This window comes from Malurus melanocephalus, unplaced genomic scaffold (genome assembly GCF_030028575.1).
Source record: "Malurus melanocephalus ecotype Western Australia unplaced genomic scaffold, MMel_1.1 scaffold_577, whole genome shotgun sequence".
Lineage (NCBI taxonomy): Eukaryota > Metazoa > Chordata > Aves > Passeriformes > Maluridae > Malurus > Malurus melanocephalus.
The window spans coordinates 155,201-179,810 of record NW_026623809.1 but is presented as its reverse complement, the minus strand read 5'-3'; the positions used below and the strand labels follow the sequence as shown (position 1 = coordinate 179,810).

Sequence of the window (24,610 nt, the reverse complement as noted above, 5' to 3'; positions counted from 1 at the left end):
CACATCCAGGAAGATTTCCATTATCAGCCCCAGACGAGTGATTAAGGAGCATTTCAGAACAATCCAAATGGAAGCCACTGCGCTAATCTCCTCTCCATCACCCTGGTACCCTAACCAGGCTGCAGCTCTGCCGAGACCCACCCCTTCCTTCCCTGCCTCCAGCTCGCTCTGCCAAGCACACACGGACTCTCCTGGCACAGTACCTGTCTTGGGGTCCTCCCAGAGTGCTGAGATCTTGGCGACATAGGGCATGGATTTCTTGCGGGGCCCCGATTTGAGCAGCACGGTGTCCCGCACCCGGATGATCTCCCCGTCCCTCTCCACGGCCTGGTAGCTCTTGCGCACGGCAGGCTCCGGCTCGTTCTGCACACACAGGAACCCAAAAAACCCCGATGAGCAGGACAAGGGTGACCTTGTAGTTCTTCTCCACAGTGCTGGCAGTGAGGAGCAGCTCACCGGGGGGATGGCGCATCCCACAAAGCCCCAGTTGCTGAAATTAATACTCTTATTTCAAATTAAAACACACCTACTCCTTCCATTCTGCATGCAAAACCACAGCCTTCAGGAAAATCACCTACCTGGAGGCCTGCTTTTCCTTCCCCTTCAAGAGCACCAAAATTAGATGTGTTTTGAATGCTGTGTGTTTCTCTGATACAAACATTGTAAGAAAACCAATAAAACATGATGTATTTGGCATGAGCAGGGCAGGGAGTGGCAGGGAGGCTGTGGCACAAAGCTTTCCTTAGCAGGATTGCCAACGATTCCTTTGTACCCTCTGACAGGACTATGGGACTATGGGACTATGAACGGCAGGGGGGGTTCAGTTTGTTTTTGCTCTGAAATTCATTTCAGAATGTCTGAGCAGGATGGTTTAACCTCCTGCCAGATCTCCCAGGCAGGATTGGAAGCGTCTTAAGGAGATTAACACCTCGCTGCTCCTTTGGGGTGGGACAGCCTGAGGGATGGATGCACAAGGCCAGTCCCTGGCCTTGACAGGCTTCATTCTGGCACAGCCCCRGCACCTGGACACAGTCCCAAAGGCTGAAGCTCCAAAACCTGCTCTGGCTGCTGAGAGCAGCAGCCTGAGGTTGTGCCACCACACCAAGCAGCACCACAGCTCTCCCTCCTGCTGACATCTGCTGCATGCCACTGCCTTGTCCCACCTTCCCAGACACCACATGGGGCCCATTTCAAGCTCTTATGTTTTAATAAGATGAAGGATATTGCCTTCTCCCCCARTTGAAGTGGACTTGACTGAAGCTAATTGAATTCTCTGGCAGGAAATCTCCCTTCTTACAGGAGCCAGTCTCTGCCCCTGAATACAACAAATGGGAAAGTACAGACAGGAAATCCCTAGAGGAGCYACTGGCCGTGCCACCATTTAAGTTTCACAAGAAAGGGGATTTTGGGTGCTAGAAAAGTCCCATCTGGGAGCCGGTACACTGCCTCAGTCCTTGTGCTCTGGGGGATCCCTGTGGGGCTACAGACACCGTCAGTGAGAGCTGCCTTTAGRCCTGCCCCTGATAATTGAGGCTCCCACAACCCTCACCTTCTCAGACAGGTTTGCCCTACCCAGGAGAAGACTGGAGGATGATTCCTGTAGGACGGACTGTCAYGTGCCTCAGGTGCCACCCTCGCACATGCCAGAGCCGGGAGGATCCGCCACCTTTCAGCTGAGGCCAGCACAGCAACAGCAGCTTCTCCTCCCTTCCCAAACCACGCAGTCCGAGGTAACGCCAGGGCACGCAGGGAGCAGAGCCAGCAGCACCTCTGCTCCCATCGCAATTTCACCGAGAGGTTCTGGAGAGCACCCACTGACCACRTCCAGCTGGAAGCAAGCCCCAGAACTCCCCAAGCAGGTGCACAAACAGCCATCTCTGCCCAGCCCCAGCTCTCAGACACCTACCACGACGTAGACAGCCTTCTCGCAGGCCGTGCCCACGGGGATCCAGCCGTTGGTGGCTCTGCGCCGGCTGATCCGCTGCTGCTTGGGGTGGGAATGGCCCCCTGCTGCTTTGCTGTTGGAGGCGTGCAGGCAGCCCGGGCTATTCCGCAGCCCGGACTTGGAGCCGCTGGGAGGTTTGGAGCTCTGAGGACATTCTCGGGCCATGGTCTGAGGGTCAGAGTTGGGGGTCTGCAGGTGAGGAACGGGCTCTGCAGCCGGCGGCACRCTGGGCACGGGACATCCTGAGAGTGGGTGGGCAGGCGACGCGGGGTGTCCTGCCACCGGGATTGTGAGGTTCAGCTGGTCCAGAGACTTGCAGCCTTCTAAGGGAAGGGAAGAAATGTGTCATGGATCTCATCTGCAACATCACCGGGACTGTCCCGCACCACAGCCGCCTTTCCCCGAAATCCCCTGTATTGCGTTCCAGCAGTAAAGACTCTCCAGGTTGTAATTTCATTTTGCACTGTCACTGGATTGTAAAAGCAAAGCCATTTCTGAGCCTGCGTGTTCCACTGCTCTGCCGATGACACTGCACCACAACAAACCCATCTGAATCCCAAGTAACGCCAGCCAGGAATACACACAAGGCTGGCCAGCGTCCAAAGCAGTTCCAGCCTGTCAATATGTATAAAAGAAATAAAAGGCTTATCGAAACAATGGGAAGGATTAAATCATACTGCCAAAAGCAGCCAGCTTCTTTCAGAAAGCCAAATTCTASTAATCAGGGAAAATTGAGAAGATTCTCCAAATTAAATCCAGAAAGATGGAACAAGGTAAAACACAACTACAAGATGCTGCACCCTCAGCAAAACYGTGTCCCTGCAGCAGACACAGGAACCTCAGCAGGTTGGAATTTGGCTGACGCTGCCTCTCAGAGCATCCCAGAACACCTTGCTCTGCTCACAAACARGCCTCAGCCCAGGCCAATGGAAGAACCAGTTGTAATTACCCCCTATCAGCAGAAAAAAGAGCCCCTGGACCAGTATGTGATGCATCCCTGTTCCCAAAACTTGAGAATGTGCTTTTTGGGGTGACTAAAGGGCAGCTCCAATCAGGCTCCAGGAGATGCCRCAGACCAAGTGCTTACAAATCTCAAGGGGAATTTCCATCTGAAGTCACCCAGCTCCAGCCAAAGTAGTGCTGGGACCCCTCAAAGAGACAGGAAGTTATTCACTCCTGCCTCCTCCCTACGGGGCTGCAAAAAAGCCACCACGGAGCTGTGACTGTGAGGCATGCCACAGACCATCATCAATCAGTCAATCAATCAATCAATCAATCAATCAATCAATCAATCAATCAAATCAACCCTAAGCAGCAAATGCAACAGGAACCTCCCTGTGGAGTGCCTGGACATCAGGATGCAAGCACTGGCAGGCACAGGACACACGGAGTAAGGAATCATCTCTCAGCTATTTTGCTTACAAAAGCTGCTTTTAAGCTTGAGCTAGAGCAGGATAAAGCTTCAAACAAGTCTCTACTGAACATCAGGGCCCTGGTGCAGAGTTGCTCCTGCTGSCACCCCTAGGACTCCTTCCTTGATGAAGGAGTCCACACTTCGAGCCTCTCAGACAGCACCGGTACTAAAGCAGCTCTCAGGGTCTGTCCCAGCTCATTCCCATCACTCTGCTGCCCACAGCAATCACCCAAGGTCACAGCCCAGCCCCTGGATTTGTGCCACACAGATACTGATATCCCCCTGTGAATGCCTCKAAGACACCAAATCAGACAGATGTAACACACAGCATTTGGCATGCCAAGATGGATCCCTCTCTGTTGGGACCCTGATGCTTGCAGCTGAAGTGTTCACTAAAATACCCCACTCTTGGGAAGGAAACTATTTTAGAGATGCACAATTATATAAGAATAAAGCCTAAGGCCCTGTTAATATTCTCTGAGACCTCCTTATAYGCTTCAATCCACAAACCAAAATCTCTGTGATTCCAGTGTTATGGGTTTTTAAATCCAAGTTGCCCCAGGAAGGAAATCACAGCAAGGCAGATCTCAGTAGCAGGGTGACACAGTAGAAAATACCCACTCCTGGAACTGCTGCTGCCCTTGCAGCACCATGAGGAATCACTGAATCTACAGAGAGGGCTGAGCTCTGGAAAATACTCCATCTGCACTGCCTGCATCCTTCTGGCTGCACAAAATCAGAGGCACCAGCGTGCAAAAGCTGAGGAACAAAGTACACTGGTATGACCTCGGGGCACTACACAGAAACTGTCAGGCAAAAACACACTGCTGAGCTGGTTGTCTTGTGAGCACTCCACTTTCAAGAGCTCTGAAGCCACCAGCAAGCCCTGTCTGGCTGCTGCCGTAGGAAGTAGCACCATGACAGCGGGGATATTTCGGGAAAACAGAAATTACACTTCAACCAAACGCTCCCGAGTTTCAGCAGCTTCCTACAACGGAAGATGACAAAGCCTCGCTTGAACCAAAACTCCATCCACCTACCTGAAAATCTGTTTTCAGTGGGTAAGCCGTGCCAGCTCTTGCCTGGAACACGTGGTTAGTGGAAAGATCCCATGCTGGCACTCCCAGCAGCTGGAGAGCAGCCTCCTCTACAGACCGACTGTTTGCAGCACTGTCCAGCCCRATGGCTTTACACACAGTGCTGGTGTCTGATAACCCACACACAACACTCCACTTTTAAATATTTAAAAAGCTGTTTTTCAACGGCAGAGGCAAAGCTCCAAGATAAGGAAGTCTGAAAAGCAGGCGGGGACAGGGGAGAGCCGGGCAGGTAATGACTGATTCCGTACTCCCTCACCCCTCCCCATTCCTGTGCTTCACTGTCAAACACAGAGAGCAAAGATGGGACCAAGAATTCCCAAACTAACAGTGCGCCTGGCACTTGGACCACCACAGCAGAAACTCCCTACACAGCTCTGCCACCACTGATCCATGGAATCCAAAAAGCCTGCACCCCCCAGGTGGCACCGTGAGAGTCTAACAGCAGAGGCAATGCCTGCTTCTCCACAGGCTCTGCGAGAATGCCTCAGCCCCCAGAGCAAGGTTTTGGGATCTGAGAATAACTCATCCCAGTGCGCTCCTGACCCCGCGCTCGCTCGCACAGAGCAGCATGGCATGCASGAACCCAGCCCTGCTCGTTTCACACAGATCAAAGCTCAGCCTCAGCTCCAGCACGACAAGCCGTGAATCACCTCTTCACTGCCCAAATCCTTTCACCGATTCTSTGCTTTCCACACCAACAAGACCTTTCAGTGGGAAAAACCCTCCGGGCTAAAAACGGGGGAAGGGGAGGTGGAAGGCGGATTCCTTCCAAGCCGCAGGAGCTGCTCGCAGAGGGAAGCCGCCTCCTGGCAAGCAGACTCCGCGCCGAGCCACCCTCTTCTCCCGGGAACGCCGGCCGGGATTTGCGTGCACTTTGCGCCTTACCTGCTGCAAAAGGCATTTTGTAGGGGTAGCCGCTCCGGCCGGCGTGCACGCTGCCGATCCTGCCCTCCGGCACGTGTAGCACGCCGCAGACGCTGTAGCTGCTCACGGCCGCTCCCTCCCCGCAGCAGTACGGAGAGCTGCACCAGTGCAGCGGCTGGAAATGAGCGCCCGACGGCAAGGAGCCGGGAGACACCAGCAGCCCCTCGCAGGTCGCAGCCTGCGACAGCTCGTCCTTGGGATAAACGGAGCAGGGGGAGTAGCCACTGTATCCACTTTGGCCATAATAAACATAAAACCCGTTCAACGGAGTCAGATCGGAGGATTCGTAGAGACATCCACAATCCGCGTGATTTCCGGGCACGGGCAAGGGAGGGAACTGCTGCACGGGAAAGGAAGGCTGATGAAATTCCTGTTTGGGGGTTGGGGATTTCTCTCCGGGTCTTCCATACTCCGGCTTCATGGAAGCTTGTCCTCCCATGAGCAAAGGCAGTCTGTGGTAAAAGCCCTCCGTGCTGGCGTAGGAGCCAGACAGCGACTCGTAGGGGACGGGCTCTATCGTCCTATAGAGCCTGGAAGAGTCCCGCCGCTCCCCTTTCCCAAAYGTGCCCCGGGACTGGCCTTGCCAGCTGTGCTGCCCATCCATTTTTAAGGCAGCCACTTCCTTTTTGGGTTTGACACAGTTCTTCCGACCGGCTTTGGCCCATTTGAGTGTAGATTTTGAACAGTGGTTCTCAGATTTGCCCTCTCCATCYGATTTACTCCTCTGCTTCAGGGGTTGGTCTTTCTCATGGGTCAGCTTCAGGAAGGCCACGGCGTTCAGGCTGGCCAGTCTCTTTGGGGTGGGATGGTAGGAGATGGCACCATCCTCCCTTTTTGCCCCATCATCAAAGACCTCGTCCAGCGAATGCTCGCAGCTATTGCATTTCTGACTGGGCTCGTGCCGGTTCTTTCCCTTCCCCGTTTTCACAGCCGGTTTTTCCAGGGCAGGCCAGTTGTCACCGGCTTTGCACTGCAAGCCCTTGAGGGTGCAATCCCCAGCRGCCTTCCCAGAGTCCCTGCGGAAGCGCCTGCCAGATAACAAGCCATCGTCCCGTTCGAACAGCAGGTTGTTCACCGCCTCCGCGTTCAGCGAGGCCAGCCGGCGCTTCCTGGGCTCCGAGGGAGCGGGATCAAGGTCCTTCTCCGGCCCAGGGTAAGTTCCTGTGCACTTCTCCCCGGATGAGTCACTCTTGCCCGCTCCCACAGGCTGAACTTGTTCRGAGAACAAAGCAGATCCCAAACCCTCCACCCAGCTGGGAAGCTGCTTTTTTTTACAGCTCGGGGTTTGTTTGGCTACATCCTCCAGCCTGGTGAGAAGCACCTTGCAGGTCTTTTTGTTCACTGAGTGGTGCAGCCGCCTCCGCAGTGGGTACGTCTTTCGTATTTCACGCAAACTCTTGCTTTTGTTATTCCCTACAAACCCAGTGGGACAGTTCGGAGCCTCCGAGGCATCTCTGTCCCGCTGCTCTGCGTTGGCCCTGTCCATCCTCCTGCTGCCTGTTGGCGACGAGGCCTGGCCAGCAGAACCAGCTGGATGTTTCAGAAGGAAAAGTTGTTTTTTCCGAGCATGCGTCATAGGATCAATGTCCAATCCTGGGAACGAACGGGAGAAAACATCTATTAATATCCCTCAGAGGGTCCCATCTCCTCACAAAGCACCAACTGCCAATTAGGAAATATTTGGGGAAGCTTGTTTCTATACAGCACAGTCCATTTGGGTGATGGCCAGTTAAGCCAATTAAGAGACAGGATGCAATTAGATGTGGTTTAATATTAAGCCACGGAACATGACAGTAATTAAAAGTAAGGTGGTGATGGCAAATGCCATAGCAGCTGGGAAGGGCTGGGTCCAGGCAGAGAGCTGTTTCACCTAGCTCCCTCTTACTCTGATGCTGTTCCTAACACTTTACACATTCCCATCAAATCTCCAAAATCTGAAGGTCTGGGGCAGGGAGCTGGGAGAAATAACCCCCAGTCTGTGACTGCCTCATGTTGATACAGGCAGGCTGCTCCAGCATCGTTTCCCAAGACAATTAATTAGGCAAAAGAAAAACAAAAAGTCCACCTACTCAGGTGAAAAGAAAACTTGGGCTATTAAGCAGAGACCTGCCAACATTAATAAATTAAATACACGCAAATCCCTGTGCAGGTTGGAACCTGGCTGCCCGCTGCTCCTGTCATTCCCTGCAGTTGTGTTTYAAAAAGGTTGTGGGCATTGAACACCAAATCACGATGGGCAGAGAGGCCCTAAAGATACATTCATAGGAGGAAAAAGAAGCCCGGGCTTCCTGAGTTATCCAGCACCCAATTTTTAATTAAGGAATTTTGCAGTCTGAAGCACACGTTTGCACAAAAAGCTGTAGGTCCAAGGCTGAGATAGGATATGGCTAGGTGATACCAACCTATAGACAGAAAAAATGTCAGCATAAATGAGTGATAGTGGAACAGATTTAATTAAATCTGTCTCTGAGCATCAGAAACAGCAGCAGAGGACAATTACTTGCATTTAATGGTATTTACAAAATAGTCAAATTCCATTTATTGGCAGCAAAAAGCTGATCTTTATATCAGCATCCACCTAGGAGGGGTTTGTTCTTCCCTGCAATCAGGATTCGGGCTGGAACTCCCTTCAATTGACACTGGTCTGCCACTTTTGAGGCTTTTAATTAAAGCTCCTACTGCTTTGGCAGTGATTAGAACAAAGCTCCYGAATTACAAGAACTGTTCATTTGATATGGTTTAATCAAGCTGATAATTAGATTATCTATTTGAAATAAGCCCGATGTGTTTTAATTGCCTTACTTATATATGCATTAACTAAGGGAAATTCAGGAATTGAAACCCACTGGGGTTTGCACAGTGCTTTGCTAGATGTCATGCTCTTGGCAAAGTGTTCTGGGGTGACTGAGTCCTTAAACCCTCTTAAACAGGATATATCCCACGGCTGGTGCCCCACAGGAGAGCTCAGTGGGGAACAAACATTTATACACGCTCACATTTTTCTTATCAGAAAATCAGGCTCTGGGAATTAGGAGGATCAAGTCAGACAGAATTTCCTCCAGAACTRGAATTCTGCACAAGAGGCTAAAATGACCACATGCATCCTCTGGAGTTTGGAAGAGGACTATAATTTTAAAAAATGGTTCAGGCAGAGCAGGATTTGGCACAGGCAGAGCAGGTATCCTGCAGAACATGCCCTGGGGAAGACAACTCTCCCCAGGCTATAYGGACCAGTGTTTCCTTGCAACTTTCAGCCTATTTTTTACTGTCCCTACTGAGAGATGAGCCTCTGGCAGAAGTGAAAATCCCAAAATGAACAGCCACGGTTTGCCTTAAATCCAGCATCAGGCACCTTGTTGTCCTCAGTTTCCCACAGGCAGGAGTCTGACTGGGCCTGGGGGGTTTGTGCTCAAATGAATTGGAATATCTGCTAAAAACTGGATGCTACAGGTGTTCATGCCAGAGCTGCTCTGAAGTTAGGAAAAGGCTGCAAGAGACTGAGGGAATGGGCTATAAGAGAATTAAGATTGTTCAGYCTGGGGAAGCTCTGGGCTGAACTAACTGCCCCTTCCAGTAGCTGAAGGGGCCGACAGGGAAGTTGCAGAGGGGTTTTGAACAAAGACCTGGAGTGCCAGGACAAGGGGGAATGGCTTCACCCTGCCAGAGAGCAGGGTTAGATGGGTTACTAAGATAGGAATAAATTGTTTCCTGTGAGCGTGAAGAGGCCCTGGCACAGGTTGCACAGAGAAGCTGCGGTTGCCTCAGCCCTGGCAGTGTCCAAGGCCAGGCTAGACAGGGTTTGGAGCAAGCTGGGCTAGTGGAAGGTGTCCCTGTCCATTGCAGGGGGTGGGACTGGATGAGCTTTAAGATCCCTTCCAAWCCAAACCATCCTGGGATTCTATGATTCATTGTCAGCACCTATGGAACAAAACCCATCCTCAGCATGSTGGACTAACCAGAGGATTTTCCACACCTCCACAATCACCTGCACTGCATGGATCGCTTTGTGAGGGGGATGCTCCTGCTCCCAGCTCACCTGGGATGCAGCAATCCCTCCTCTTCCCACAGCACAACACAGAGAGCTTTTGAACACTGCTCAAAACTCAGTCCTCCGACAGGCAAATGCATCATTCCTCAAAATCGGAGTCCTGCCGAGCTTCCTTGCAAGGAGTATTGTGCTCCTGCCAGCTGGGAAGGGAGCGTGGCAGAGCTCTTCATCCACTCTCCACCTTTGTATTGCTTCACAAAGCGAGGAAAAGCTGCCAGTGCCCASAAGTTTCCAAGAAAGCATGAGACAATGTGAAGAACTGAAAGTGAAGGTACTAAAACCAGAACCACCCAAGGAACTGGATTAATGGTGAGAAGACACTGAGGTGTTAGAAATTAAAGATCCMAGCAGCTCAGTCTATCCAGCTGCACCCAGAGCCCACCAAACATTTTAAAGTTAGTTGGAATTGCTGCTCCCTTATCATACAAKCACAGAATGGTTTGGGTGGGAAGGAASCTTAAACTCATCCCATTCCAACCCCCTGCCATGGGCAGAGACACCTTCTGCTAGCCCAGCTTGCTCCAAGCYCMYTCCAACCTGGCCTTGGACACTGCCAGGGATCCGGGGGCAGCCACAGCTTCTCTGGGCAACCCTCCTCTGCAAACTTCTTCCTCAAACCATCCCAGTTCCGAAAAACCAGCTTGTCAGCTGCTGAACCCAAACCAGYTCAGAGTAAAGGAAAATGAAAACCACTTCTAGTTTCGTGCTAGAATAAAGCCATTACCCAAACAGCAAACTCAGGAGAGAGTTGATGCCTCATTAGCAGGAAAAGAAGCAAGTGTGATAACAGCTGCATGTTCTGTAATCACGCAGCTGCAGCATCTGTCTCTCCCTCTCCAGCACTTGATTGCAAGTGAAATTAGAAGAAACTAGTCTGGGACTACCCCTTCAAGCCCCATTTCCTCTCCTGAGCTTCACTACGGAGACGTGCGCGTTCCAAGAGACGATGCCAAAAGCACAGAAATTAAAGCTTTTAAAGCTCCTAATCCGTTTGGCACTTCAATAACAGACAAAGAGTTACGACAACACCAATCCTCCTCTCCGTGCACGGCACTGCTCTGATGACTCTCAGCCCCATCTACTTGAATCCTGTCTATCCATTTCCATTGGAACAGCTTATGCTGTGACAACAGCCCTACAACTGTGAGTGTCTGGAGGATTGGCTCCTTTCTCCTTGCTGCTTTTGCAGGCAAGTAATTCCCARTGCTCTGAGGAACATGTTGCATGGAAGAAGCCTCGCAGGAGCTCTGGGAAATCCGGATAAATCGCAGCAGCATCAGGTATTCCAGGCTCAGTTCCTCGAATGCCACGCATGTCCCATGAGTGGAAGCATCACCTCCCTCTCAAACGTTCAGAAAATCTGTAGCTGTTGGAGGCTGCAATTTGTCTTCCCAGGATCCAGTTCTGATTTTTCTCCAGAGACYCACTGAAAGCTCCATCATCCACACGCTTTGGAGAAAGCTGTTTTTACAGCGTCCATTAGGCTGCAGAAAGGGCTGGTTTCTCTCACTCATCAGCACAGCTCTGACCATTGTACCAGAGCAGGGATAAATGAGCCTTTGGGAAGAAATCCTTTCCTGTGAGAGTGGGGAGACCCTGGCCCAGAGAAGCTGTGGCTGCCCATCCCTGGAAGTGTCCAAGGTCAGGTTGGAGGGGRCTTGGAGCAGCCAGCGGAAGATGTCCCTGCCCRTGGCAGGGGGATGGATCTTTAAGATTCCTTCCATCTCAAACCATTCCAGAATTCTGTGATTCACTGCCAGCAGCTCCTGAAAGCCATGTGGATGCACAGCCTCCACAGCTTCCAAAAGGCTGTGTAAAAAGSGATGTGGGGCAACTCTGGCACAGCCAAGAGGATCTCTGGGAGCTGTCCTGGCCTGGGCTCTGCTCCACTGCCAGTTCCAACACCCGTAATTATCCCCCCTGTTGTGAAAGCCTGTGTGTGTGTGCTCCAGCCACACAGCTGGGAGCTTTGCAGCCTGTGTGTGGCCGTGATAAATCACAGACAACTGCAACCAGAGTCCAGGGCTTCACACCCCGAGCACTGAGTGTGTCCAAAAGCAGTGGCACAGGAAGCAAATCCCACTGGACACAACCCGGAGCAAGAGCTGGGAACATCCCCGAGGTGCTCCCCGGTTGATTCCTCRGGCAGGTCTGGCTCAGCCTTGCTTATCTGGTTTCAGATCTTGCCAGTGGCAGTGCTCTGTCTGGGGAAGACAAAATTACATTTCTCTGGCTGTTCTCACACTCTCTGCAGCCTCAGCAAACGGCGTTCTCAGGAAGAGGAAAGCAGAAAAAAAGGGGAGAAAAGAGGAGGGGAAAAGAAATGGAGGGGAAAAAGAAGGGAGGGAAAAAGAAAAGACGGGGAGAAAGGATGGCAAAAAACTATGAGGGAAAAGAGGAGTTAAAAAGAGGGGTGGGTGGCAAAGGGGATAAGAAGGAAAACACCAGTGGAAGAATACAATGTACAAACATGGGGCAGAGTCAGAGGGTATTTCCTCAAAATCAACAAGAAGGCAGGTTGTTTGGATAACTAASGTGATGCCTGGAAAAGCACCTTCTTTCTCGGAAAAGCAAGGGCTTTCCTTCCCCCCTTACAGATGCTGGGAAGCTGTAACACTGTGTCCCAGGTGACAGGCTGCCACCCAGCACAACAGGCAGGAAATGATGAAGTGAAAAACAAATGTGGGGACTGATAAGTGACCTCGGCGGCTYCAACATCGGGCACCAAACCCTGGATCAAGTTTGGAGCCCCCAAGCTTWGGGATCTGGTACCTATCCGCCTAAAAGCAAACCCCAAGGTTTTGAAAGCAAAGCCTTCACTGCACACCCGTGATCAACACCGGCAAAACCACTTCCTACAGCCTTGAAGAACTGCGGATTTCCACCCCAAGAGCCATCACAAGCCTTTTGCTTGTGACCCCGACATAAAGCAGCGTTGTTCTGTGTGTCTGTGGGAAGCTCTGGTGCCTTTGATGCTGTTCACAGCCTTCCAAACCCCACTGAAAGTGGCTCAGGTGGAGCCAGAGCTCRAGAGGCAACAGCACAGCCACAGTTTCATACTTGCTCTCTGCAGAAGAGATGCAAAAGCTGTGCTTACCCACAGCAAAAGCCACCCTAACCTCCCCTAACCTCCCCAAACCTCCGAACCCACTCGAAACCCAGGGAAAACTGGAAGCAGAGACCAGGATTTGTTTCTGTCCCCTTAGTTTGCTCAGAGATGGATAATATGACCTCCTTCCCTCTCTCAGAGGGGACATATTTTCTTTGCCTTTCAACGGGTTAGGGAGGGATGCAGCAGGATGAGAAGGAAACTTGAAATTAATGGATTCTGGAGGGTGATAGAGYGTATGGCAATTCCCAAACAGCATCCATCACTTGTGCTTCCCACAGGAGCCTTGCAGCTACAGCAGCAGCAGTAACCCATGGAGAACCATGGATAAGTGTGCTGCTGCAAGCAAAGCCCAGGCAGGGCAAAGGGATTCCCTGGCACTGGCAGGCGAGTGCAAGGATGTGGGGGTGGAAAAGAGGCTGAGCTTGTCTCCAGGCTGACAATTTGATGGAAAGAGATTCTTTAATACTTGGCTTTTGCTGCGTCACTCCCCAGTGATGTAGTTATTTCCCTTTAATGCAAGCATTCAGAGGCCAGAGATTAGGCAAGAGGAACACGGGAAAGGATGGGAGGTGCACACTGGACCACCTGGAAAAATGACAAGGCTGAAGCTTACATAGATACTGCAACCCTGAAATATCCCAGAGAACAGCAGCAGCAAGAAGGGATTTTTTAAAAGAGCAGATAGTGCCAGGGTAAGGGGGAATGGCTTCACACTGCCAAAGGGMAGGGTTAGATGGSATATTGGGAGGAAATCCTTCCCTGTGAGGGTGKAGAGACCCTGCACAGACWGCCCAGAGAGGCTGTGGATGCCCCTGGATCAAAGTGTCCAAAGCCAGGCTGGACAGGGCTTSGAGCAACCTGGGATAGTGGAAGGTGTCCCTGCCTGTAGCAGGRTGTGGAATGAGATKRCTCTTWAGGTTCCTTCCARCTCAAATCATTCTGGGATTCTGTAACTCTCTAAAATACCAGATCTACTAAATATCACCCRTTTACACAGAATTGCCTGCTACAGCTTTAAATAGGTTCTGTACTGAGCTGCCATGTGACAGCTAYACCAACAACACCCTAAAACATGCCTATAAGTAGTTTGAAAAACCAAGTCAAAAATACTCCGGGACAGCTTTTGCAGTCGTGTTTATAGAAGGAGCGCAGGCTTTGCCAATCAAGGTTAAAAAAAAAAAAAATAACCCACACAAGCCCTGCTCATCTGATTTTTCATATATGCAAAATGCAAACTCGATTCCTTCGCGGCAGAAGGCTGAGTCTGGTAAAATATCAATCATATGTCACTTTGCTCAGATAGCTCTGGCACCCTTCCTGTTCCACGGACAAAATGGAATAACAAATTATTCCCAAGGCTTTATTTTGAAGAGCAAGGTGWAAGATTTTTCTATAGTAAATATTAAAGCTCTTCTATATATTATAATCAGACCCTTACAYGACTGCTTTAGGAGCTTCCTTCAAGCTGCTGAGCTTAAATAATTCAAGCTGCGCTGCGATTCCGTGTTCTACACGTGTGGCTGCAAACTGTGCTGCCTGTGGGAATTTCAAGGGCAGGTGCATCCCTGCCAGCTCCTCTCCATGTCAGGGAGCTGTCACTGCCATCCCTATCTCTGGATCCGGATTTCCCTTCTCCTCCCTCCGCTACGTCTCTCCCACAAAGGTCTCCATTCACTCTCTCCTGACTGGGAACTGTCAGCACGGCACCCTCAGGATCCAAAGACAACACATTTGTACTCAAWAAGCTCAGAACAGGCTTTAGGGGAGAAAAAAGCAAGGCAGGAAAATTCAGGGAATGGCAAGGCATTCCTTCATTGTGACATTAAACTAAACATTTTATTTAAATGCTTCTTTTYCCTTTAAATAATCACCTCATTTTCCCCACCTCAGTGTCCCTCAAAACTGCCCGTGCCCCGCCTCAGTGTCCAAATCCTCAGCACCCAGCTCCAGGTATGGACTCCAGGAGTTATCACCTCTGAGAGGAGGCAAAAGACAGCCTGAATTTGAAAATTTAACAGACATGCACGTTTATACCCTCAACTTAAACTGACAGAAGTTTTAAACCCAAGCAGGCAAAACAAAGCTCTGTTAAAGAAAAAGWTCATGTAGAATTTTTGAGGATTCTTATGTTTCTACTCATTTCCAGCTGAAATACACTGACCAGAACTACCTCTTCAGGCTAAAACTGCTATCCAAATTATTTTCAGTTCTAGAATAAGTACTTCAGACAGTATCATCTTGCATTTGGAAATATCTTTTATTTCTCTATGGTTTTAAAAGTAGCACGTCACTGCACCCTCAGCTGGGTTGCGAGYTGTCCATACAGTAGAACAGCTCACTGGGATTTCCTCCATCAAAGGTTTTGATTCCTCTTTCTAGTCAAAGTTTAACAGACATTTCAAAAGAAAACAGACTTTCTACTTCTTTATTCTCACTTTCTGATCATCACTCGAAACACCAGTGTTTACCCCACATATTCCCAGCTGAGGACAAAGGTAACAGGGGATGACTTAGGCTGAGCACTTTTCCATTTGAGAGTTTCAATCCCAATCCAGAACTCGTATCAAAGAAAAACTTTACAGAACTCTTGCATTCTCACTGCAAYCCCTGGAACCAAACCCTCTCCTTCCCTGCTGCACTAATGCTGAGTACAGCTTAAATCTGGAGCCAACTTTGCTGGATTTGAACTAGGATCAGACAATCTAATTCTTCCCTGTCAGGGTGCTGAGGCCCTGGCACAGGTTGCCCAGAAAAGCTGTGGCTGCCCCATTGCTGACAGTGTCCATGACCAGGTTGGATGGGGCATGGAGCAGCCTGGGACAGTGGAAGGCGACCCTGCCAAAGGCAGGGAGTGGAAATGGATGAGCTTTAAGGTCCCTTCCAACACAAACCATTCTGGCATTCCCTGAATCATGAAATAGTTTGGGTACTTCTGGAATGAAAGTCCATATGTGGCTTCAAAATGCACAATTTCTTTTCATTCACAAAATACAGGACTAACTGCCATCACAAATACACGTGTATATTCACACATCTTCTGGTGACACCATTATAACTAAGGCAGAACTGCCAACCTGAACTTGCTTTAAACCTTTCCTCCTTCTCATTAGTGCCACAGAAGGTATTTACAAATCAGTAACTCACCAGGTAAGTGAARAAGTTCCACTTAAAATTTCACAACTCAACTGGTTTCATGTATTAGGTCAGCCTGAGGAAATGCAGCACTGCTGAATGGTGCTGCAGCTCCTGAGGCCTCCAAGGAGAACAAGCTCCTTAATTCCTAGGGTGTTATCAGAGGGATCACTCAAATTTGGATCAAACTGAATCATTTAAGCTCAGGAAGCAGAGGAACTCGGTGTTGCCAAAGGTTCTGAGCAGAGCCAGCACAGATCAGAAATCTGGGGAGAGAAAATTCAAGCAGGAGCTGGATGTTGTTCCATGCTAAAATCCCAGTAACCACTGTGTTTGCAGCCCGTGCTGGGAGTGAGATGGTTTATATGCACTCATTAAGGTGCATTTATCGACTCATGGGTGCTCGGCCGTTCGCAAAGGCAGCAATTAAATACACTCAGCTCTCCAGGCCACAACCACGACTTTTTCAATCAGGTGGGCCATAAGAACTCCATCACACTGAAATATTACTTGGATTTCACAGCCAGGAGGCAAAACAGACTAAAGAGCATCAGGAATGGTTAAGAACAATGACAAGTCACACCCTKGGTCCCAAGAGCTCTGGGTTGAATCCTGGGGGGGTTGAATGCTTCTATTCTCCCACCAGGGCAGGTCACCATGGAGGCAGTGGGAACTCCAGAGCATAAACCATCAGCTCTCTGGCAAAGGAGCCTAATTACAGCTTCCTCTTGGGAACCATAGAGCTTTTAAACAGTGCAGCCTAGTTTTGGGGAAATGCCGCAGGTGCCTCCGACTGGACTTTCAGGGAGGTCCCTTGAAGTCAGGCCGTAGATTCCCAACATCCAGGTGTGCTGAGTAGTGGGGAGAAGAGTCCTACAAGTGCTACACAAGCTGTTCTGCCAAATCATCCTCCGACACTGCAAAAACACCCTCTACATGCTTTTTCCAGCCTCAAGGAGAATATTCCTAATAGGGAAGAAAACAGCAAAACTTTTGAGGAGCTCCTAGAACTGACAAGTGGAGAAACAAAGAAAAAMCAAACCAACCAACCAAAAATTGAGAACTAACCCCTACATTATCAGCTCCAGGATGTGAGAACAGTGGTTGGAGATTGAGGTGTTCAACACATGATCAGAGAGATGGCGAAAGGAAAAATGCCCGCATCCATCCCAGCCACCAGCACAGGAGCACGAGGGTAAAAGATACACACAGTTCAGACTGGCTCCAAGGAGTGGGGCACAAGGAGAAAACATGTGAAGCCAGACCACGGGAAATGCAACTGGAGAGGTGATCCCAGAGGGATTCCTAAGCTGCAYGAGCTGCCAGCTGAAGCAGAGCCAAAGTGGCAGCGGGAGACGCTCGCAGCTACTGGTCRAACGTCAGGAGAACTGGTCAGAAGTTTCCAGGAACTGCTGGAAGACCCGAGTAAGCTGCAGCAAGCTCTGCTTTCCCAGGCTGTGCCCAGTGTGGAAGGGTAAACAGCTGATAAGGAGGAATGTGCTACAAAGCCCCCCCGAGCAGCCTGAACCCCCCTCTGCCATCCCACAGCTCAGCCCAAGGACGGTTCCTGGTGCCYGTGCCCAGCACACACTTCCCCTCAGCCAGTTTTGCTGCTGGCAGTCCAAATCTCAGGAGATTTGATCCAAAGAGGATCTGATCCTGGCCAACAGCTGCAAACAGCTCTGAGTTGAGGGGTTTCTGCCTCCGATTGCAGTCACAGTGCGCAAGGATACAGGATATCCCCAGACACCAGCRTTTCAGCTCCAGCTATTTGTCATAGTAAAACATTTTAAGGCAGCAGCATTCTTCAAACTAAAATGACAGATAATATCCYATTTTAGAGCTCCAAAGCTAGCTCCTCGCTCTTCATTTCAATAACCAAGATAAACATTTTATTTAACAGCTCTATTAACACGTAGAAACACACTTCACTCCAGAAAGTCAGGCACACTTACAGTGCTGGCTTTGGCAGGACTTAAACTCTCAATTCCGGATGAATTCCTGGAAATGGGGTGGGAAAACCCTCATTTTTCTGAACAGAAATCAAGCATAAAGTTTGAGTCTCCAGTTCTGCTGCTTCCCACCCTGCTTACAACTTTGCCACACATGCAGGAGCACCGGCAGAGCCCAAGCGACACCTCCCAGAGGATGCCACAACTTCTGTCAGGTCTCTGCTGTGGTCAACACAGGTCTGCAAGGGGAACAGACCCCAAGCTACCTCTGGGGCTTCCTGCTCAGTGTCACCTCGCAGCTTTCCTTACGTGCCTCTGCTTGAGCCCAGCGTGCCTGGAAGTTCTCACACCTCAGGTGAAGGATGCGCCCTTGGGGAGCTGCAGCACCTGCAGCTGATCTGAGRGATCAGGAGCAAATATCCCAATATTCACAGCTTTCCTGCTCCCCAGGCAATGCCTGTCACTGTTACTGCCCTCCAAACACAAGCAGACCAGYGTGCAGCATTAAGGTGTTTTATCCTGGAGTGGTTTGGGTTGGCAGGGACCTTAATAATCATCCCATTCCAACCCCTGTGGGCAGGGATGCCTTCCACAGCCCAAGCTGCCCCAAGCCTCTTCCAGCCTGGCTCTTTTAACATGACCAGCACGCTGATATTAAATCTACCTAAACACTTTCCTTTTATATTTTTGTGGGGGTCTAAATAYTGATATAAAAACTCTTTTTGGTCCMTTCACAGCTTGTTTYGTTCAGCTGAGGGCTGGACAGATTTTTATGAGTTTCCAACCCAACAGAAAGAAAATTAGGCCCTCACTACCCAAATCYATGATTTCAAGCATTGGAAATGACTGCCCAGGGCAGTGGTGGAGTCCCCATCCCCAGAAGTGTTTAAGGAATGACTGGACATGGCACTCAACGCTCTGGTCTGGCCAAGGATGGACTCAATGATTCTCAGAGGTCTTTTCCAACTTAAAATGATTCTGGGATCTCCATAAGAAAATGCAGAGCAGGACTGAAGCCTCATGGAAGCACCTGAAGCCACTTTCCTTTTTTATTTTTCAATTCACTGTGTTTGTTTTACACACAAGACACGAGGTCCAAGAGCAACCGTCCGACCCTCAAGGCCTCTAGACACTGCTCTATATAGGGTTATTACAGTGAACTGCGGTTTAATTATATTTAAATAGTGAAAAGTCAAAGCCCTGCTGCTGTGCTTGCTTCCCTGCCCCTCCACRATCCATTTCTCCCCACTGCCTCCCATGGTTTCCTTGGAAACATATGCAAGCTTAAATTGGATTGACATTCACTTAGTGGACAGATGGAGTTTGGAACAGCCCCGTGCCTGAAATTCAAGGCTGAGCCTTGGGATGTGTCACGTTATCAATACAAAAAACAACCCCCCGAGCTTTGTGGGAAGGGTAAGGATCACCTAATTATTCAGTAACGAGCTCTGAGGTGGCATCTCAGGAAGGTCAGTGCTCAGCCATTGTTCCTGATGAAAGCAACGGCCGAGCACACGACCAGTTTTGTTRGGAGGGAAGGATTTAATTTTTGTTAAGTACTGAGAAAACAGGGGATTTCTTAAGCTCATTAGTGGCTTCAGGCAGGAGAAGTGCTGCAGATCACATGTGGGCTGAGCACAGACAGCGATGCTCCATCCRCACTGTAATTAAGCCACTTGCAATCCAAAACTTCATCCCTAGGCTGAAGTTATTCCTGGTAACTAATGCTGACCCATGGACACCGACAGGGACAGGCGTTGTATCACTCCTTTACAGCCCCAGAGGTGTCAGGACTGCACTTGCAGCAAAGCTGACAATTTATTCTCAAATGGCAATTATTCCCTGGGTCCTCTTCCACTATATAGGAAGACACAGAACCGGGAAGAAATTAAAATGGATTTTTTTTTTTTGAACGTTGGCTAAACAGTGCTTCCCAATCACACTGTCTGTCCCAACAAAACTGGAAAGGACCCACCTCTTTCCAACCAAAACACAACGAGGGCAGTAGAAATCCTAAATAACTACATCCCTAGAGATTCCTGATGAAATCCAGCATCTGGGAAGGACAAGATGACACCTGGGAAGGAAAAGGGGGGCAGCCAGTAGTCATTGCATATTGCCCCTCACCAGGTGCTCTGCTTGGTTATTACAGGGACCATCTCCAGGAACCAGGGATGTGCCAGGCAGTCAGAATTACCAAATAATTTTTAAGGAATAAATCCCAGAAATGCCTGGCTAGGAATAAATCCCAGAAATGCCTGGCTCTCTTCTGTTGCTTGTGCCATTTGCTGAAACCTAAGGAATTCCTGGGTTGGGATTTACCTGTCCAAGTCAGGATTTCCATACCTGTCCTGCCACCTGGCGTTTAGCCAGGATTTTAAGAAAATATCTTTTTTTCTCTGTCTACACGTGATTATAGCTGCCAAATCCTTTTCCTTTACTATCCTGTTCACCTTGGAGAGAGCTGCTGTCTCCTTACTCTGAGCCATCTCCAACCTTGAATCCTTCCACCGACTTTGGCTGAGCTGAACAAAGGAATAAACCAAAACATGCCTCTTGCCTCTGTTTATTAGGAGTTTTTTATTAACAAAAAATAAACCTCCTGCTGCCCACTAGTTCTCTCCACAAGCCTGCATTTTTCTGCCTCCCTCCTCCTTCCACACCTTCCATATTTACCAATATGTGATTATTGCAGCTTAATCCTCATTGCCTGCATTCCCCCCGGTGCCTCTCCATCCTCCCTCGGCAGAGACCTCTCCACCCTGCCTCAAATCCTGCTCTTTTTCACACAACTCCCAATTCTGAACCAGCGAGAACACACTCAACCCACCAAGCGCCYGGAGAGAGTGAGCCATCCCGACGGGATTTCAGGGATGTGTACCCTGAACCATTTCCAGCTAAGATGCTCGTTAGTTTACCGAACCTGCCCGGYGAGGATGCGAGCACGGCAGCGGGAGGATGCTCTGGCAGCATCTCCCTGCGGCCGCTCGGCCACGCTCCCCGCGGCTCCTGCTCCCTCCTGCCGCCCAAACTCGGCTCACTCATCCTTTCCTCGCATCCCGCAACTCCCCATTTCCTCTCCTGCGCCGTCAATTTGAGCCTGTTCCAGTATTCCGCAGGCACTCGGAGACACAATGAAGACGAGCACGGGATAATGCCGTGCTGCGGGAAGGCTGGCTGAAGCTCCCGATTTTCTGTGCTTCCCACAGGCCACAGGCAGGAACAATAGAAGGCCAGGCACGGTGTAAGTAGGAAGCAATGCCTGGGATCTCGATGCTTCCCTTTCACTGGGATTTTATTTCAAGGATGATAATTCAGACAGCAAAAAAAATCAGCTGCCAGAAAAGCGGTTTTATTCCAATCAATGTGAGGAAAACGCCTGCTTTTTATTTCTAAGAGCCTCGTAAATAATTTGAAATATTGAAACACAGGCAGCCTTTAAAAGCCAAGATCTTTCATTTTRAAAAACAAAAATCAAGGTTGCCGAGCTCTAGAGTTTCAAAGCTGAGTGTGAGAAAGCCCTTCAAAAACTGCTGGAAGAACAATGGGTGCCAGCGAGCGCTCCTGTGATGTGCCTTACAAAGGGGGAAGACCTAAAAATCATCATTTTCTTTAGTCATACCTTTGTTTAGGAGAACTGGGACACAAGGAATGCAGCACCCGGCAGCTCTGAGCCCAGGCATCATCTCATTCCTGAGCACTACACGTTTAACACAAATCCCACCCGCTCCACGTGCCTTTTCCCGGAGCGCTTCCATGCACAGCAGGGCAGTGCCCAGGGAATACAGCAGGACAAAATCCCCACCTGGGCTGCATGCCCCTTCTCTGGGCACGGGAAGGAGGAAGCCACAAAGCACACGGATCCCAAAGGCTCCCAGCATCGCCRTGCCGGCTGTGCCATCCCATGGGACGAGCTGACACCGTGCCGATGCCACCAGACTCCTGTCACCGAGCCTGGCTGCACATGTGGCAGCAAATACCCCTCCAAATCCTCTGCTGCCGGTCTCCAAAGGCACTGGGAGTTTGAAACGGCGAAGAAGGAGAATGACAAACCGCGGGATTCCAAGGTCCAACCAAACACCTCTACTGAAAATGCACCTCTAATTCAAGTCAGAGCTTCTAAAATAGGTGATAAAAACAACATTCCCGGCCGTGCCACGTGGGAAAAGCGCAGCGGCACAGCCCTGAGCACGCCGCGCTCCCGGGGAGTGACACACATTCCCTCCCCATTTAATGGTGTTTATTTAGCTGYCCGCTACCTTGCACGGCTCAGACCGTAGGGGGGACTGCCCGCTGCCACCGGGCTCGCAGGGTGTTACATCGCTCATTCCCACATCTTTCAATTTAAGGAAAGACGCATCGACGCGTTTCCCCATCGCCGAGCAGCAAGAAGCCAGCACCGCCAAATGTGAGTGTCACTCACAAATCAGGCAGAAATCAAGAGCGTCCGTTGACTTATTTTTGACCCATGTGGAGTTAATAACCACCCACCGTCTATGGAAGATATCCTGARATTTAATGTATATCAATAATTAGCAGGTTGAAGGGAAAACAAACGCTCCCCCAGAGCAGCCATTCTAATTTTTAGCTACTTYTCTCCAGAAGCAGAGCAGCACTGCCATCCCCACTGAGGGGCTTCTGCTATGATTTAACTCAAATTATTCTTTGGAAATTATAAAACTGTAATTTTGAGAGTCCAGAGATTTCACAAAGAGGTTCAGGTTCAGTTCCCTCAGCTGACTGCACTTCTTACATCCTGCCTGCTCTCCATACTCTGATTTTATAGGGGTTTCACCCACATGGCCAGAGAAAAAAATAACATGAAACAGATCAATTAAACTCCAATGGCACAAATATTGACAGGACCAGAGAAGAGGGGCCATATGAATTGGTTTTAAATCAGATTTTTATYTATTTTTCTTAATTATACCCTTGGTTTCTCTCTTTAATAACATCAGTCCCTCATTTCACTTTATAGCACAATAAAGTTTTCCAGTGTCCTCTTCTTCTGATGGAAGGGTTTCTTTTATTCATATGAAATATTACTGTGACTCTACTTTATTCTACTTAATTTATAATAATGCTTCATGCTAAAATAGCAAATCCAGACAGTAAGTGGCCAAAGTTATGGCATTGTTCCACACAATCTCGTTTCTTCCTATTTTAAGAAATAAACTCAGTAGTATTAAATTTAAGTGTGTTTTCCCCATTTCAAGGATATCAGGTGCCAGCACAAGTGTGAATGCATAGAGTTAAATCATAATGTTCTTCTCACAGGTAACTCATTCACTCAGAGCAACAATCTGGCCACGAATTTCARTATTTTCTGCCATTAAATCCAAGTCTTGGGTCCCAATAAAAAAGGAACGACCATGCTGGACAGCTGCAAGTATTGCTGAAGGACCCAAAGCCTCCAATCCTCATGAAGAAACACAGGGCACAATTCCTTCTGAGCATCCTCCACAAAACATCCCYTTTTCTTCCCTTTAAACACCATCTGCATCCAGAACGGCAGCGTCTTCCAGCSTTCCCCCTTGAAGAAATATCTGAAGACAGCCCAAATCTGCAGCTGGGAACATACCCAGCTCTCCTAAGAGYTGCTGGAAACAGGCACATAAATACATCATCAGTTCAAGCAGGAGAGCAAACCAGAGGGACAGAGCCTTRGGATGGGGAAATCCCTTGGGATCCTGCACATCCCTCTCTGTCACATCCCAGCCACCCCAGCCCCTGCCAGCTCACAAGCTTGTGTTTGAAGCTTTTTTCAGGTTTATGACTTCTTTGGGGCGCCTTTTTAATTTTTTTTTCTTAATTTCTCAGTCATCTGAAATGCTGCTTCATTTATTATTAACAACATGAGAGCTGTGACTTAGTTCAGCTGGTTGGGTGTGACACCAGGTTTGTTCCGTTGCTGCTTCCATGAGGTGCAGATTAACTGAGATCCCAGAATCAATGAGCTTGGAAAAGACCTCTGAGATCACTGAGTCCAACCTGTGACCGGCCACTACCTTGTCACCCAGCCCAGAGCACCGAGTGCCACATCCAGTCCTTCCTTGGACACCTCCCTGGGCAGCCCCTTCCAGTGCCTGACAACTCTTTACATGAAGAAATGCCTCCTGATGTCCAAATGGGGACAACCAACTGGGAGATGGGGCAAAAAAAAGCTCMACACAACTCTTTTTGGATGTGATATTTGCCCATCTGAGCACACTTTCCTGTTTTTGCAGAGCCAGATCGCATCATTCATTCATTTCCTTGCGATCTGAACACGATGCTGAGCAGCGAGTGCGCCTTTGCCGACCATTCTTAATTACTTTTCAATTGTTTACTTTGGACAGATTTGCTGCTAAGGGCTTATTTTCAGTGCTGCAGCAGCATTAGTAAAGCTCTTGCTGAAGGGTGGATTTCCCCCCCAAATCATGGCCAGGMGCTCCCTAAATCGGATCTCCACAGACGGGACCAGCACACGTGTCTCACAGAGCCTCCAAGTCACACAACAGCGATTAACACCACCACAGCAAACAAAATTAACCTGCATCGCCTAAAACACAACAACTTCCACCCTGACARGAGGAAGAACTTTCCACTGAGGGTGGCAGAGCACTGGAACAGTGTCTGTTTGGAACAGACACTCCAAACCCACCTGGACGTGTTCCTGTGTCACCTGGTCTAGGTGGGGATGGTCTCCAGAGGCTTTCCAATCCTACACGTCCTGTGATATTGATTAAAAAGCCAAATATACACTAAAGTTTCCAGAGCAGAGACAGAAAGGTGATGCAGAYGAACTGGCAAGAAGGACAGAGCACCGACACTTAACTGAATGATTCAGTCGCATGAGAACACGTCAGTGGCCTCCAAAATAACATTTCTGCCTCAAGACACAAGGGTRTGACTGTTTTTCCCCCAAACCCCACATTTCTAAGTTGCATTTTATTGTTATGTGCAACTGCCACCATCGACCCCCGGCAAATAAAGCCTCCAGA

At 49.4% G+C, this 24,610-nt stretch overlaps 1 protein-coding gene across 1 annotated transcript in view; it reads right to left on the bottom strand.

Annotated features, from left to right (window-relative positions):
* The window catches only part of BAHD1 (bromo adjacent homology domain containing 1), a 34,623-nt gene that overhangs the window by 7,958 nt on the left and 2,055 nt on the right, over nt 1–24,610 (bottom strand). Inside the window, exons 2-4 of the mRNA XM_057382620.1 lie at nt 5,345–6,976; nt 1,907–2,268; nt 204–363 (exon numbers count right to left, since the gene is read on the bottom strand). Coding sequence (XP_057238603.1) covers nt 204–363; nt 1,907–2,268; nt 5,345–6,959 — 2,137 coding nt within the window. The 5' untranslated portion in view covers nt 6,960–6,976. The remainder of the gene's footprint in view (nt 1–203; nt 364–1,906; nt 2,269–5,344; nt 6,977–24,610) is intronic.